The 15,502-nt window shown below is 45.3% G+C and overlaps 1 protein-coding gene across 2 annotated transcripts in view; it reads left to right on the forward strand.

Moving 5' to 3' along the window:
- Window positions 1-6,734, forward strand: part of FBXO15 (F-box protein 15) — a 46,654-nt gene extending 39,920 nt beyond the window's left edge. For both annotated transcript variants that reach the window (XM_028103004.2, XM_088019496.1), the window contains exons 9-10: window positions 894-1,018; window positions 6,468-6,734. In XM_028103004.2, coding sequence (XP_027958805.1) covers window positions 894-1,018; window positions 6,468-6,734 — 392 coding nt within the window. The remainder of the gene's footprint in view (window positions 1-893; window positions 1,019-6,467) is intronic.
- The last annotated feature ends 8,768 nt before the right edge of the window (window positions 6,735-15,502 follow it).

Consider the following 15,502-nt stretch of genomic DNA (forward strand, 5'->3'; position numbering starts at 1 on the left):
GGCAACCTAGCTTTGGCTTTATTTTTCTCCTGAAATAACCCATCTAAGGTCAAAGAACATTTGTTCTTCCCATTCTTCTGTCTGCTTTGCCCTGTGACTCACATCTTACCTTTGTCAAGGTGCCTCTTTCTGAAGAAAGCTTGCGTACAAGTGAAGGAGCTGTTATGTTGTCCTGCGTGCTGGTCACTTTTCAGGGCACGTAAAAGGAGGGTGCGGAGCTCATGGTCATGGGAAGCTCAGCAGTCCTGGGGGCTGTCTGAGCATCAGGGCCTTGGAAAGTGGAACTCGTGCACCTGGGTTGTGTTGGGCCCTTGCTAGTGGCCAGGTAGCTCTTCGTCAGTGTTTAGTCAGAGAAGGGGCAAGGCCTCTGGTCTCAAGCTGTTGGTAGCAAGTGCACGGATTTTTACTTACCAATAAGCACATGAAAGATGTTTACTCCTTTATGTGCGCGGGGCTTCTCACTTCTTCCATACTTCCCTGCTCTCAAGTTCCTCAGTCCTCTGGACATTGCCCTCCTTGCTCCCTCACATCTCATGTCTGGACCACTCTGGCATCTGCTTTCCGGAAAGCTCCACAGTTCTTATATACTGTTTGTACTGCTGTTAGCTTAATCAAATCAGAAGAACCTCGGCCTCCTTAGCAACTTCTCATCGGTGACAGGTGAGATCCAGATTCACCCCAGTCAGCTCCCCCCACCCCCTTTGAGATCGTGTTTCCAGAGTGTGCACTTGTGTCTCTGTCTCTGGAGTGTGGGTATGCCACCGGCCTCAAGCCAGATGCCTGCATCCAGGACGTGGCTAGATGAGGCATTCTTTATGAAGCAGCAAGCCTAAGGAGTCTTGACTTGTCCTGCACGGGTATGTCGTAATTTAAAAAATCTTAAATCTTTTCAGGATCCATTGAAAATGGATATGTGAAGCTTGTTGTTATAAGTTTCAAAAATAACACAGAACACCTACCTCTTATTGGAAAAGTTGGCCTCTCTTGGAGAACGGATGTTTTCAATGGCTGTATAAAGGTAATTTGTTGTTTTATTTTCTTAATGTAACCTGGTTTCTGTATAATAAAAAAGTCTGTCTGTGTATATCTTTGATACTGCTTCTAAAGTCCCAGTTTTAGTGTTCTAATGTCTGAAGATACGTGCGCATTCTCTTAGCCTGTACCTTCTGGTTTTTGCTGAGTGTGGGGATCAGGAGTGGTGCGTAATATGCAGCAATGTTTTTGTACCCCTGCCCTCCCTTGAAGCCCCTCTGTCTGTCTGTCTGTCTTGTGGAGAAAAAGTGGAGCTCTAGGTTGGACCAGGCAAGTAGCATTGACTCAACATCTTACTTGCTCTTACATCAGGTTACCAGTCAGGATACGGAGATTTCCTGGAACACCCTCCCTTGAACAGTTACGGTTGGGAGTCGGCAGGGAAGGGGGAAAGAAGAGGGGGCGGAGGAGCATGAGAGCCTTTGAGACGTAGTTTTGTTTCCTCTGTGATCTTGTGCCCGTGGCTGCCCCTGGTTCTCATTGTTCTCTGTCTTTGCTTTGTGGGATGGATGGCATTTACCTGTTCCTGGCAAGCCACTGGGATCTGTCATCAGTAACACGCCTCTCTTCTGCCGTGCAAGTGTGGACACTTTGTTAGGACGATTACTGGTGATGACAAGGGCAGTGTTATCATTGAGTGTTGAAAACAGTTAATTATCATTAAGTATTCTCTCTTGAGCCACTTGTTATTTGATACAGTGAGCTGGTTTATTAGCCCTTATTTATTGGAAAACAAACATTTAAACTTTGGTATAGATTATTTTTATCATATATAAAAGAACCTTCATGTCTTTAAGAGCACAGATCCTTTTTTAATGGGTCTTATAAAAATATGTACTAAAATAAAATATTATAGTCAGAGTAGACCTTGTGGTCCAAGAAAGGCAAAATACAGATACTGAAGAGTTAACGTGTCTGTGTGATTATAAAACTGATGTAATTTGTTCTGTGTTTTCTGGTATTTGGAGCAGGATGAGAGCAGAGTGAGGGACGTGGAGTAGTTCTACAGAGAAACAGAGCTCCATCATAGCTCTCGTCACACACACAGTCTCTGGTGGGACTTTAGGTAGGACACCCTAAATAGCATTTTAGCTGCAACTGCGGGGACAGATTTTTTACAGCAAACAGAAGCCGAAGGTGTAGCTTCAAAATGAGCTCCAGGCCGTGATTCCGTAGGTTGCTAGACCGACGTGACTCAGGAATGCATTTTTCCAGTAAAATGGCTTGATCTGAAAACGGGGTTTGGTCCTTGCAGTCAGGCATGGGCTGCATGTCCCTGCACACTTTCTCCTGCAGTTTCTTCTCCCACCTGGGCTCTGGGGGGAGCTGGAGTGGGGCTCCATGGCTGTACCCTCTCCCGGGGGCCTGCTGCGGCTGGGCAAGGTCCATTTGTATTTTCCTGTTCGTAATTTGGGGTTTGGTGTTAGGACTGAGCTACCCTCAGAGGTCCTAAAGGGCGAGGTAAGGGATGCCCTGTGCCTTGTGTTTGCCGCGCGGGTCGGGCATTTCCCTCAGGCATCTGAGCAGCGTGACTATTGTGAAACTATAAAACATGTTTTGAGAAATTGCTCTCAGGGTATTTATTAACAAGGGTAAACTGTAAAAAAGTTTCTTAAATACATATAACTATGAAAAACCAACAAAGCGGCATGCTTGTGGCAGAGATTGTGGAAACGGCCTCCTGGACTGTCGCTCAGCACGCTGTTGTGGCGCAGGTCAGTGAGAAAGTGTCACCCAAGCCGTCAACTCTGGGCCCAGGACAGATACCAGTGATCGTGATAATGACGGACGGCGGAGCTGCCCGTTGCACTGTGTTGTCGAAGTGGCGTGTGGTCACGGGTGGGCTCTCTGGGGTCCTCCTGGTTACTGTTCACAGAGGGATCTTCTCTGCCAGAGGAGCCACGGGAGTGTGAGGCCGGCCCCGTTGGTCGTTCAAACCAGACGTAACACCCGCCTGGGTGCCTGGAGTCCAACATCAGCAACCCATCATTTTGTACGGGGGATTGCTCAGCCATAAATACTTAAAAACATCACGTTAAAAGCTGATGAGGTTTTCTTTTCCTTTTCAAAGTCAGCTTGTGGTCTCAAATACATTGTAGAGCCGCCTGCCCCGGGTGCTGTTAGTGCTGAACCCACACAGGCCCGCTGTTCTCCGACCGCTCTCCAGTCTGTCTTACAAAGGCCGTTTGAGTGGCCTGGGTGGTTGCTGCTATAGGCTTCGGTAGAATTCAGGGCCGGTCAAAACCGCTCTCCTGCCCTGCCTTCTCTCCCTTCCTATCAGAAGTGCTGATGGATGGAGTGTCCTTTGGTAAGGCTTTTCTTATATCCATTCCTTGTACTTTCTCCTTTCCTGCCTTGGCATTTTTTGTGTTATTTTAATGTTACTTACTTCTAGATCTATATGGAGCTCAGCATTCGTTGTAATTCAAGCCAGATATTTTAGTGTAACTGTGGTTGTGCTTTATGCAAGAATAGTGAAGCCTGCCGATGGGCGTGTCCCAGGTTCAGTGTGTGATGGTGGCTGTGCCCCCACCCCAGCCCCCAAGAAAGATGCCCTGGTGGATTTGCTGGCAGTGCTGGGTGATTGAAGGAGTCGGCACCTTGGGAGGAACCCGACACCCCACGTGCATTAAGGAGGAGGTGGCTTCTGTGCTCTGTGAAGCAGGGTTTGGGTATCCACTGAGCCTGGAAAGGGGTGGAAGAGCCCAGCGGCGGCTGTCTGTCCATCTTGAGCTTCCCCAGTGTGACCGGGCTCCGCAGCAGAGGAGGGAGGGGGTACCAGGAGGTGGGTGGAAAGGCAGGCTGGGGGGTGCTCACAAAGGGCCTCACAACCTAGGATAAAGAATTTGGAGTTGAGGCTGTTAAAGGGTTTTTTGTGCCACTGTGTGCCGGGTGTTCCATAGGATATGTAGGAATTGGAGAATGCTAGGCTTTTAGAACCAGGAGAGCTTCGGAAGATAGCTCACAACTCTGTCTGGCAGCTGAGGGGCCGAAAGCAGACAGGAAGCCGTTTCCTGAAGGGCTCAGGGCTCATGAGCAGCATCCTTATCAAAGAGTTCTTATACCTCTTGACCCTGCCTCCTGGATTTCCTTCTCTGTCTTCCTCTGGAATGTTGGGGCAGCCCAGGGTGTCACCTTCTTCTCATGGTCTCCTCCTTGCTCATGGTTCTAGCCACTGTGTCTGTGCTGCTGGATTTTGATGAGGTTTTAAGTAACAAAACCGAGAGACTGCTAAACCAGTAGTTAAGATAATGAAGGGCGATGGGGTAAAGAAAGGCTTGGGTCCGCATGACCACCCGACCAGGTGTATTATCTTGGGCATTGACATGGCCACAGAGCTTCCTTCATCAAATGGCCGTGATGATAGCTGTTTATTCCAGAAGGGCTCTGGCTGCCTGAGCACAGACAGAGACACATTCTAGCTCTCAGGGTTGGCTTTGGTTCCCCCTGTTCTCAGCCCCAGTGAGCCCTTCTCCATGGTCTGTGAACGTAGTCCCTGTTCTGTCAGAAGCAGAGGGTGTGATCGGTGGATGTGTGCTGTTCCAGGACGTGGAGGGTCTAGTGTTGGGCTCCTCAGGCTGTCTCGCTGGATGGCCCCCATCTCATGTGGGCAGTGGCTTTCAGCTCTGGTCTGTATTCTCTGCCATCGGGGGCCGGGGATGGTTCATGTTGGCTTGTTCTTCACTCAGGTCTCCTCCAGAGGCAGGAACCACTTCTCATCCCTTACTTACTAGACCATCTCTCTCTCTCTCTCTCTCTCTTTTTTTTTTTTTAACTTTTGGAATGTTTGTGTTCCTTTAATTTCTCTCTGAGAAACACTTTTTTGAGTCAGGACTCTTTGGCCTGATCATACTCAGGTCCAAATGGTCAGTGCTATTGGCCACATTTAATCGTTTATAGATCTCTGAAAGCAGTGTTTATGCTGACATCTATAATATCTTTATATATCTCTCTATGTAGGTATCTGTAATATCTGTGTCTCTATAATTAGGTTGATATCATTGTTCCATTTTATGCAGATATCTAAGAGTAAGCATTTAAATTCCAATTAGTAAAATACTAACACAGGGCATAAGTCATGGCAAATAATGAGCCATTTCTTAAAAAGGGCAGTGTTAGAAGATTTTAGCCTTCATACTACCACATAGTTTCTTGAGAAAAAAAATTAATTCTTGAGAATTAAATAAAATAGTATATGTAAACTGCTTGGATTAGTGTTTAGTAAACAGAACATGTTAAAAATTATAGCTAACGTTACACACTCATGTTCATTTCATAGCATTTTTTCACAAGAGTCAAAGGTGACTCAAAGAAACCCGGTGTCCACCAGAAGCTGAACGGATAAACACAAGGTGGTGTACACATACTACAGACTATTGTCCCACCCTACAAAGGAAGGAAATTCTGGCACACGCTACAACATGGATGAACCTTGAGGGCATTATGTTAAGTGAAATAAGGCAGACACAAAAGGTCAAATACTGTAAGATTCCACTTACATGAAGTCCCGAGAGTGGTCAGTTCACAGAGACATTGAGTAGAATGGTGGTTCCCAGGGGCTGCAGGGAGGGAGGGCTGGGAAGTTAATGGGTCCAGAGTGTCAGGCTTGCGAGATGAAAAGGGCTCTGGAGGTCTACGGTACTGAAGGCCGCACAGCAGTGTCACTTAATGCCACTAAGCTGTACGCTTAAAAACGGTTGCAGTGGTAAAGTTCTGTTGCGTGTGTTTTACCACAACTAAAAAAATCAATGTATATTGATTAATCATTATCAGCACCTCCCCCGACTCAAGTCCCCGTGCAGCAGTGACTCTTCACGTGGCATTGTAGATGCAGCGTGTCTGAAATGGACACGTTTCTTCTCCCCAGACCCTGCCCTTCTGCAGCAGTGGGGGAGAGAGTAGAAGGTCAGCGCCCCTTTCTCCCCTACCCAGACCTCCCGATACCAGGTGCTGCTCAGTGTGTCTTATAGATACTTCTTCCATCTCTTTCCCGTGAGTTACTACCACCGACGGCTGAGGGCTCACGTTACTGTCTCCTTGCAGGCGTGTAATGGTCACCAATGTCCCTGTGCTGTTCTCGCTGCCCCCACCCCTGTTTCATTGCTCCGTTTATCGGAGATGCATTTACTGGCACTGGTTGCTGCTTGCGGTGGTGGAGGTGATGTGAGAGCCACCCTGCCGCCCGCATGACCCCGTCGCCCCCCAGCGCCCCTGGTTCCTAGTCCCTCCAATGCTTCTTGCTCATTCACCGTCTTGGTGTGGCCCTGCCTTCTTCTGTAACTCTGTTCTCTTCTATCTCCTCCCTCCCCTTTCACTTCATCCTTCACAGCAAAGGCTTCATTTACGCATTTACACACGTATTAGTTAGACCTGGAAATCAGGTCCAATTGGCCATTTTGCCCTTACACTCATGAGTATTTGTGTTTATTTTGTAGAGTTGTTCTATAATGGACGTAACCCTTTTGGATGAATATGGGAAACCCTTTTGGTGTTTCAGTTCCCCTGTTTGCATGAGATCTTCCGGGCCCTCTGATGGGCCTAACTTCTTGGGACACACTTACTATGTTGACTATGTGGACTCGGAAGGAAAAGTGCACATGGAGCTGGTGTGGATCAAAGAGACAGAAGAATACTTCATCGTCAGCCTGGTCCTTTACCTGAGGATAGCAAAAATAAACCACTGGTTTGGGACAACATACTAAGTATTGGCAGGGGGTGGCAAATTATTGTTGCTGTTTGTTTATTTTGGACTCACCGGTTGTGTTCTTGGTGTTGGAAGTTGAAATAAAGCAGTCTGTTTGAAGCGTTCTTCTTTCACATTAGAAATTATGATTTATGGGTCATTTCAAAGTTAATGTTTAGAGAATTAAGTTAAATTTTAAAAACATGAAAATAGCATGTCCCAATGAAAATTCATGTAAAATAAGGAAAAAGATATTTACTTCTCTTTTGCCCTTAGAATTTAAAAGACAAGGAATTCTGCTTAAGCGTGTTATCACTGTGTGTGATCAATGTGTGTGTATGTGTGTGCATGTGATCACTGTGCACATGTGTGCGTGTACATGTGTGTGTATGTGTGTGATCATTGTGTGCACGTGTGTGTGTGTGTGTGGTAGAGATAAAGTTTTTTTTCTTTATTGGCTAGAACCCAAAATGAAAAAGTATTTAAATATGAACTTCATGGTGTCCATTGAAATGAGAAAGTGCTGTATTCATAGCATTCAGCAGCCACATTAGTATTTAATGAAACTAAATTCAACAAGGGCCTACCTCACAAGGTAAGATGTATCTGAAATCATTTGAAGAAACTGTCATTGCTTAATAGAGCAAAGTGTGATACAAATGCAGTGAAGACCCCCAGCTGGACATTAGTGGAGACCCAGACGGATGAGTTAGTGGTGAGCGCATCCTCCGCAGAAGTGCTTTAAGAGAATTGACAGACACTTGGGCTTCATACAGGGGTAACGTGTATCTAAGTATATGTGGTTTTTTTTTCTTTTCTTTTTTTAGGGATTTTGTTCTAAATTCGTTTTAGATTGTATAGATTATTTTTTGATCATGTCTTTATCTCCTTAAGGTTACTCTCAGAAGTGATTTCTTTTTTTTAATTAATTAATTAATTTATTTATTTGACAGAGAGAGACACAGCGAGAGCAGGAACACAAGCAGGGGGAGTGGGAGAGGGAGAAGCAGGCTTCCCGCAGAGCAGGGAGCCCGATGTGGGGCTCGATCCCAGGACCCTGGGACCATGACCTGAGCCGAAGGCAGACGCTTAACGAGTGAGCCACCCAGGCGCTCTCAGAAGTGATTTCTGAAATGCCGTGTTGCTCCTACTGGGAGGCGCGTCCCCTCCTTTCTATTTTTCTTTCTCGTCCTGATCTATCTGATCAGCTCTCTCTCGAGGGATGTTTGTGTGTGTGTGAGCTGCTTGAAGAATGCAATAAAAGATCTGGGACAGATATTAGGTTCTTAGCCAAAGAAAGTGACAGTACAAAGGACTCCTGCCCCGATGCCATCCCTGCTGTCCTGACCTCTGGGGCCTCGTGCAGGAGCCCTGGGAAGGGAGAAATCTGAAATCTGGGTCAGAGCGGAGAGCAGGGGATCATGTTATTTCGTGGTACCCCCAGAGAGGTGCAGAGCACCTGCCCCACCTGGGTGAGCGTTGGGGGGATGGAGAGGCAGTGGCTTGAGCCATGAAGACGTCAGGAGAGGGGTGGAAACCACGTGTCACCTGCAGGTCAGAATTGGAAGATGACCATGAGACTGTGGTGATGCCTGGAACTCATTGAGTTAAACTGTGGAGGGTGTAGATGTCCTGGAAATGTCGGAAGCCAGGCAGAGGCAGAGACCAAGCATGGTTCTCTTTAGCCCCAGGGGAATGCTATCTAGATGCAGGGGGGGGGAAACTCAGGCTGGGGCGTCTTGTTAGAACTCTTTTCCATACTGAATTGAGTGTGTGTGTAATGTCTGCCTGCCAGACTGCTAGTCCCGTGAGCAGGACTCAACTCTCTTGTTTACTACTCTATCTCCAGCATCTAACAGGATGCCAGTCTCATAATGTGATTTGTTGAATCAACAGAAATTATTATAAGGAATATACCAGCAGCTATGGGAGCATGAAGGAAGCAGGCACAAATTCTGACTTGAGGAGCCTGGGAGCCCTTCACATCTGAGTTCGCTGTGAGCAGTGCTGGCGAAGGGTGAGTGCAGGCGAGGAAGGGCATTCACGGCGTCCTGGCATTTGTGAACATCTTATCAGAGCAGGGTGTGCGCACCACACATCACCAAATGGTGCCAGAAGACCCAGCCCTGCCCCTACCTGTCCTCTCGTGGGTCTAAGATAACGTTCAGCTGTTTAAAGCTGTTTCTTCTCAGGTTTGCCCCCGTATTTCTAAGTAATATTCTTCTGTGGCTGTTTCTGGATTTGTCAGTTTTGGACATCTATTGACTTAAGGTATAGATAAAATAATAGCTTTTCTATTCCAGCCATCTTCTCTCTTGCATCATATCAAATATAGCAGTTTTATGTAGGGGTTGTTATGGTTTGTTAATTATGACTGTGGCATCGTTCCCTGCAGAGTCAGAGTAATAGGGCACTTCTTTCTTTTACAGCTTTTTATTTTTCTTGGATGCATAATTATCTCCCTTTTTTCTTGCATGGCTTTGGTGAAACTTAAATTTTCCAAGAAGTTCAGTCTTTCATATGTTGGTCAATTTTTTCAGTATTTTTTTCTAAGTCAATCATGTCAAAATAATCTACGAATTCTATTTTTTTCCCCAGGCTATTTCATTTCCAGAGTTCTGCCTCTGTTTGCTTTAAACTTCTTTTTAGCCCTGCTGGACAGCGTTATCCTGGGAAGTTCCTGTGGGAATCTTATTTTATGGAGTCCTGTCTTCCTCTTTCTTCATTTATATCTGTTTTTTGTGTGTGTGGTGCACATTCTCCTGCCGCTTTCTAAGAAAAGTGACGTGGGAGACACATTTTGGATCCATGAATTCCTGAAAATGTCTGACGGATGGTTTAATTGGGTAGACACTGTAGGATGACAAATGTTTTCTCTTAGAACGTGAAGACAGCTTTAACATGTGCACATATCCTAGCATTGCTGTTGATGGAGATCGTGCCATTTTGATTGTTCTTCCTTTGTATGAGAGCTGTTCTCTTTCTCTTCTCTAGCTTGGTATTTCAAAATTTCAAGACATTGTGCCTTGGAGTAAATCTTTTTCATTCATTATGGGTCATTTAAAGAATTTTTTACTTCAATTCTGGATTTAAAAAAGTATTTTCTCTTTTTCTGTAGCTTTAATCAACTGTCATGCTTTTTGGATTGATTTTCCGATTATTTCTATCTTCTTAGTCTTTTCTTCTGGAATATTGTCTCACTTTTGTTTTTCAGTCTTTCTGTTGATTTTTTTTTTTTTTTTGATGATTTGGTCAAGTTTTTATAAGAATTCTTTTTCTTTTTCTTTATTAAACTTTCTGTACCTGTCTCATAAATGCAATATTTTCCTAAACACAGGGGTTGGCAGACCTTTTTCTTTGAGGGGCCTGAGTGTCGTTTAGCCTTTGTGGGGAACGTGCGGTGCCTGTTGCATCTCCTCAGCTGGGTCCCCGCAGTGCGAAGTCTACAGATGGTGCACAAGCGAACGGGCCTGCCTGTGTTCCAGAAACCTTTATTTACTAAAACGGGCAGCGGGCTGAGATTGGCCTCAGGCCGTAGTTTGCACGTCCGGCACAAAAGCCTCTGAGGTTATTTTTAGTTTTCCCAAAAAACTTCATCCTCACCATTTGACAAAACCATAGTAGATTCTTATAGGCAAGAATCCTCAATGGATGCGAAAATTCGTGGGTGAAAATAGGAACAATATAGGGACATAGTCTCGGAGTGTGTTGCCACAAGGCATTTGCTGTTACAGAGGACAGAATAGTGTATTCACAGTAGAGGGACCTGGGCAGACAGCTCGTTCCCCCACTGCTCCCCTCTGGCTCTGCAGATGCCGCCTCCTCACCTTGGCACACCGTGATTGCATGCTGTGCCACGAGGAGACCCATCGCACCCTGCCAGGGCCCCAACACATCATGCCTCGGTGGCCCCCACTCCTGCATGTGCAGCCTCCTCTCCCCATGTGGGCCCAGAAACATCACAGTGGGGCCACCATTTTATAAGATTTCAAGAGTCTTTTGATGCTGGGACATACCAATGCTCAGATAGATGAAAGGCAGCTCCGTATGAGGGAGGCTGGGCCATGCGGGGAGTTGTGCCCGGCGAAAGGGCGACAGCACACGAACTGGAGGGGGCATCTTATGAATGAAAAGCCCAGCATCGATAGCTAGGTTTTGAAAGCTCCTTATGGGTTGGCAGATTTGGATAATCCTCTGACAGGGGTTGTCCCTGGTTCTCAGGTGCCTACATCGGGGGCCACTGGGGGAGGTGCAGAGTGGCACCAGAGAGGGGGAGCCCCTCTGGTAAGGGAGTTGGGTGGGGTGTGGACTTAGCCTCTTAGGAAGGGGACTGACCTGCCTCTAGCCTCAAGACTGTCTCGGGACAGCAGTAAGAGAAGCCCCAAACCAAATCAAAACCAACCATATTACAGCCACTTCTCTGCATGGATGTCATCACCCTCCTTAGGCCCGCCCCCCCTCACCAGGCTGCTTCAAGTGAGGCGCCCTCCTCACCCTGCCTGGACCGTGTGGATCCCCCACTCCACCCACTGCAGGTGCCCACCTCGTTGGACCTGGCTTCATGGCTGTAGGAATTAACAGTGGGGGAAGGGCAGATATTTCTCAAGGGTTAAGATATATTAGTGTGTGTCATAAATGCTCACACATTATGCCCAACCTAAATAATAAACCTTTTAGGGGGCTGACCATCTTAGTATGGTATGTAGTGACATTGTTTTCAGACATGTAAGATGAAAGCCTTTACTCATCGTACTCCTTTGTCTGAAAGGAAGACTTTTGACTGTAAAGCAAGAGGAATTATGCTGGATGTCTTAAATACAGTGAGGATGGAGACTCACGGAGTTAAATCAGTTCAAGTTAAATCAAAGTAACAGGTGCAAACTCTTAATTATGCAGTTGGTAAAGGAAACAAGCGTGAGCTACACCCAGAAAAGCATACCTACCACCGCTGTAGAATAAAAGGGACATATTTTTATTTCAAGAGTACTCCAGATGCAAAATCTTGCCTGATTTAAAATCAGACCAAAGATCTGACCAGCCTTCTTAAAGATGATTTTTATATGTCACCTGACTGTTGTCTCATTGTCATTAACCTTTGATAAGTCTGATAGTAACTGCTGCAGAAAGAAAATGGTCACACGAGAAAATCATTCTGCAAAATGTTTTTAATGCCCATAGTGTAAAGAATGTGCCTTTAAAGAACTGGGTGTGAAGGTGTGGGTTCTACACACTAGGGTACATTTCGTATGTGGAATATCACATCAACTTCAGCATAGGATGTCTTTTGTAGTCTCCTGCGGCTTCCTGGACTAACATCTGGATTTTCCTTGAGCTTCCGCTAAACAAGACATGGGCTGCAGAACCCCCTGGGGCTGAAGGCTACCTGCACTGAGCACAGCTCAGTAGGATTAAGCACAGGGAGAGAAAGGGGGACAGTAGGGCACCTGGAGAAAGGAGGAGCAGCTAAAGGTGCCTCTCCCGTGATCAAGGCAGCAAGGTCCACCAGGCTGCAGGCAAGGTCGGGGAGGAAAGGGCTGGTCTGAGCACAGCTAGAAAGAGCGACGGGCCCTGCCTTCAGCAGAACAGGAGAGACAAGAGGACTCACGCAGGGACTCAGGCTCACACACCCATCATTTCAGGTGTACATAAAATTATGTTTTTTCCTGAAAATGATGCACAGGGATGAGCATGTGCTCTGAGAAATGCGAAACGGTCGGATTTATCCGTGGAATGGCAGATTTTAGAGTCTTACCAAACTGGTTCAGCCTCAGCCTGGACAGCTGGCCTTAGTTAACGCTCTCATTTACCTTCTGGCCTCTTGGGGGTTATAAACTGAACTCTGGGAATTGCCCCGAAGGCAAATGTTTGCTAACTGGTTGACATATAGTCAAATGATTGAGTCACAGTGAAATGGGTATAAAAAGTACATTATTTTTATGTGTCTAATTCAGAAAAGTACCCATACACTTGAGATGAAACACCTATGACCTCTTACTGGCTTGCTGTTGGCTGTTCACCATGAAATAATGACTTTCATTTTTTTTAAACTTGAGAGCTTATTGTGTGCCAGGCACTGTGTAACAAGCTTTACCTGTGTCTTTAAAATCCTTAAAAACCCGGGGCACCTGGGTGGCTCATCGGTTAAGCGCCTGACTCTTAATCTCAGCTCAGGTCTTAACCTCAGGGTCATGAGTTTGAGCCCCACATTGAGCTGCACGCTGGGCATGGAGGCTACTTAAAAAAAAAAAAAAAAAAAATCCTTAAAACCCCTGCGGGGTAGGTAGTGTGCTAACAACATTGTATGACAAGGAGCTGAAGTTCAGAGGGATTATATGCTCAGAGGTGCACGTCTGGTAACAGAGCTAGGATTCACCTGTCTTTGAAGCCCGTGCCTAACTGTTACTGCGTACTGCTGCGTATTCTGTGGCACTTACTTTGGGAAAAGCAAAATAAGGCTCTTAGGAGACGATAAGGCATCCTACAACTCAATAGCAAAAATAACTTGATTTTGAAAATGGGCAAAAGACTTGATAGGCATATGGCCAACAGGTATATGAAAAGGTGGTCAGGATCACCAATCCTGAGGGAAATGCGAGTCAAAGCCACAGTGAGGGATCACCTCACACCTGGAAGGATGCTGAAATCAAAAACCCGAATGTAGCAAGTGTTGGTAAAATTGCGGAGAAACCGGAACCCTTGTGCACTATTGGCAGGAATATAAAATGGTGTAGCCACTGGGGAAAACATGATGGAGGGTCCTCAAAAAACTAAAAATAAAACTACCATATGATTCAGAGCTATCATAATCCCACTTCTGGGCATATATGCAAAGGCATTGAAATCAAGATCTCGAAGAGGTTTCTGCACCCCCATGTTCATTACAACAGCCAAGATACGGATGCAATCTATCCATAGACAGATGAATGGATAGAGAAAATGTGGTGTATGCATAAAGTGGAATATTTTTCAGCCTTAAAACAGAAGGAAATCCTGCTATACGTGGATGAATGTTGGAGACATTATGTTACGTGAAGTAAGCCAGTCCTAAAAGGACAAATACTGATGATTCCACTTACATGAGGTGTCTAAAATAGTCAAGCTCAGAGAAGAAGAGAACAGAGCAGCCCCCGGGGGCTGGGGGAGAGGGCAGTGGGGCGGATGTTCGTTGGGCATAAAATTCTAGTTATACAAGATGAATAAACTCGAGGGATCTGTACAACACGGTGTCTACATTTCACAATATCGTATACTTAAACATTTGTTAAGAGGGTAGATCTCATGTTGTGTTCTCACCACAATTAAAAAGACAACATGGGTAGTATTTCCATGTGGCAGCATCTCTGATGGGCACTCAATTCAGGCACCATTTTTTTTTAAAGACTTATTTTGATTTATTTTAGAGAGTGCATGTGAGCAGGGGTAGGGTCAGAGAGGGGGAGAGAGAGAGAGAAAATCGTCAAGCAGACTCCCCATTAAGCCCGGAGCCCGATGCGGGGCATGACCCCAAGACCTTGAGATCATGACCTGAGCCGAAATCTAGAGTTGTCCACTTAACCAACTGAGCCACCCAGGTGCCCCAGACACCATTCTTTTATTCTTTTAGAAACAGGACCTTCTCTTGTTAGGAGACATATGCCCTCTCTCGATAATTTTTTTTTTTAAGATTTTTTTAATTTATTTTAGAGAGCATGAGCGGGAGGGGCAGAGGGAGAGGGAGAGAGAATCTTAAGCAGACTCCATGCTGAGCATGGAGCCTGACATGGGGCTTGATCTTATGACCCTGAGATCATGACCTGAGCCAAAATCAAGAATCTGACACTTAACCGACTGAGCCACCCAGCCCCCCACCCGTTTTAATAACTCATGCTGAGTATTCCTCTCCATGTTGTACCAACACTTGTGACTAAATAACTGTCAAAAAAAAAAAACAAACAAACATGTGACTCCCGGGCCAGCATTCCCTTGACTGGTGGTGGTGCACAGTGTATGTCTGATCCCACTTGGCTCCACCTCTGTTGTTTTTAAAGGGAAGCTGAGGCAGGTCCTAAAACATCAACTGAGCTGGTGGACTGATCTCTGATACATCTGTTTAAGGGATTTTAGTCAGTCATGGATGGTTATACCTATGAAAAACAAAAGAAAAGTCTTATTATGTAGTGTATGTATAAATAAAGCAGGATGTTTGGACTCTTAACATTTCAGCTGCAGTGATGTTTTTGGTTGCATACATTTTTAGGAAAAGTTAGCCTTGGTGCAAACAGTGAGCCCAAAAGAAGCCTGATGGTCACCAAAACTTCACGTAAGAACAGCAGACCTGGAAGAAGTAATGAGTACTTAAGGAAATGCTTAGTGGCAAAAATGTTAATTTGTAAAATTTGATAGGCACCAAAAAAAAAAAGTGAGTCACATTTCTATTGCGGACTGTACATGGAAAGGGTTTGGCGCTATGAAGAGGGAACAGTGTGCACAGTTCACTTATGTGGTCTAGAGAGCCCATCAAAGGGTTGTGTTGGTTTAATGGCCTTTATCATTGGTATAATTCTGAGGAAAATGTTTTTATTAATAAATAGAGAGTAAACATCCTCATGGTCAAAACTGGGGTTAAAACATTGTGTATTGATTTAAAATGTCAAGCACTTCTTAGCTGCAGTGTGCTTTAAGCTCAGCAAAAATTATATATATATTTTTTGTAACAGGGACTAGATCGAAAGATGGACAAATATATGCAATTTGATTTGTTGAAGTCATGGAATTATGAGGACATTTTATGTGTAATTCTATTAATGT

This window comes from Eumetopias jubatus, unplaced genomic scaffold (genome assembly GCF_037043125.1).
Source record: "Eumetopias jubatus isolate StellerSeaLion01/CBP00866 unplaced genomic scaffold, mEumJub1_p1.0 scaffold_16, whole genome shotgun sequence".
NCBI classification, from domain to species: domain Eukaryota; kingdom Metazoa; phylum Chordata; class Mammalia; order Carnivora; family Otariidae; genus Eumetopias; species Eumetopias jubatus.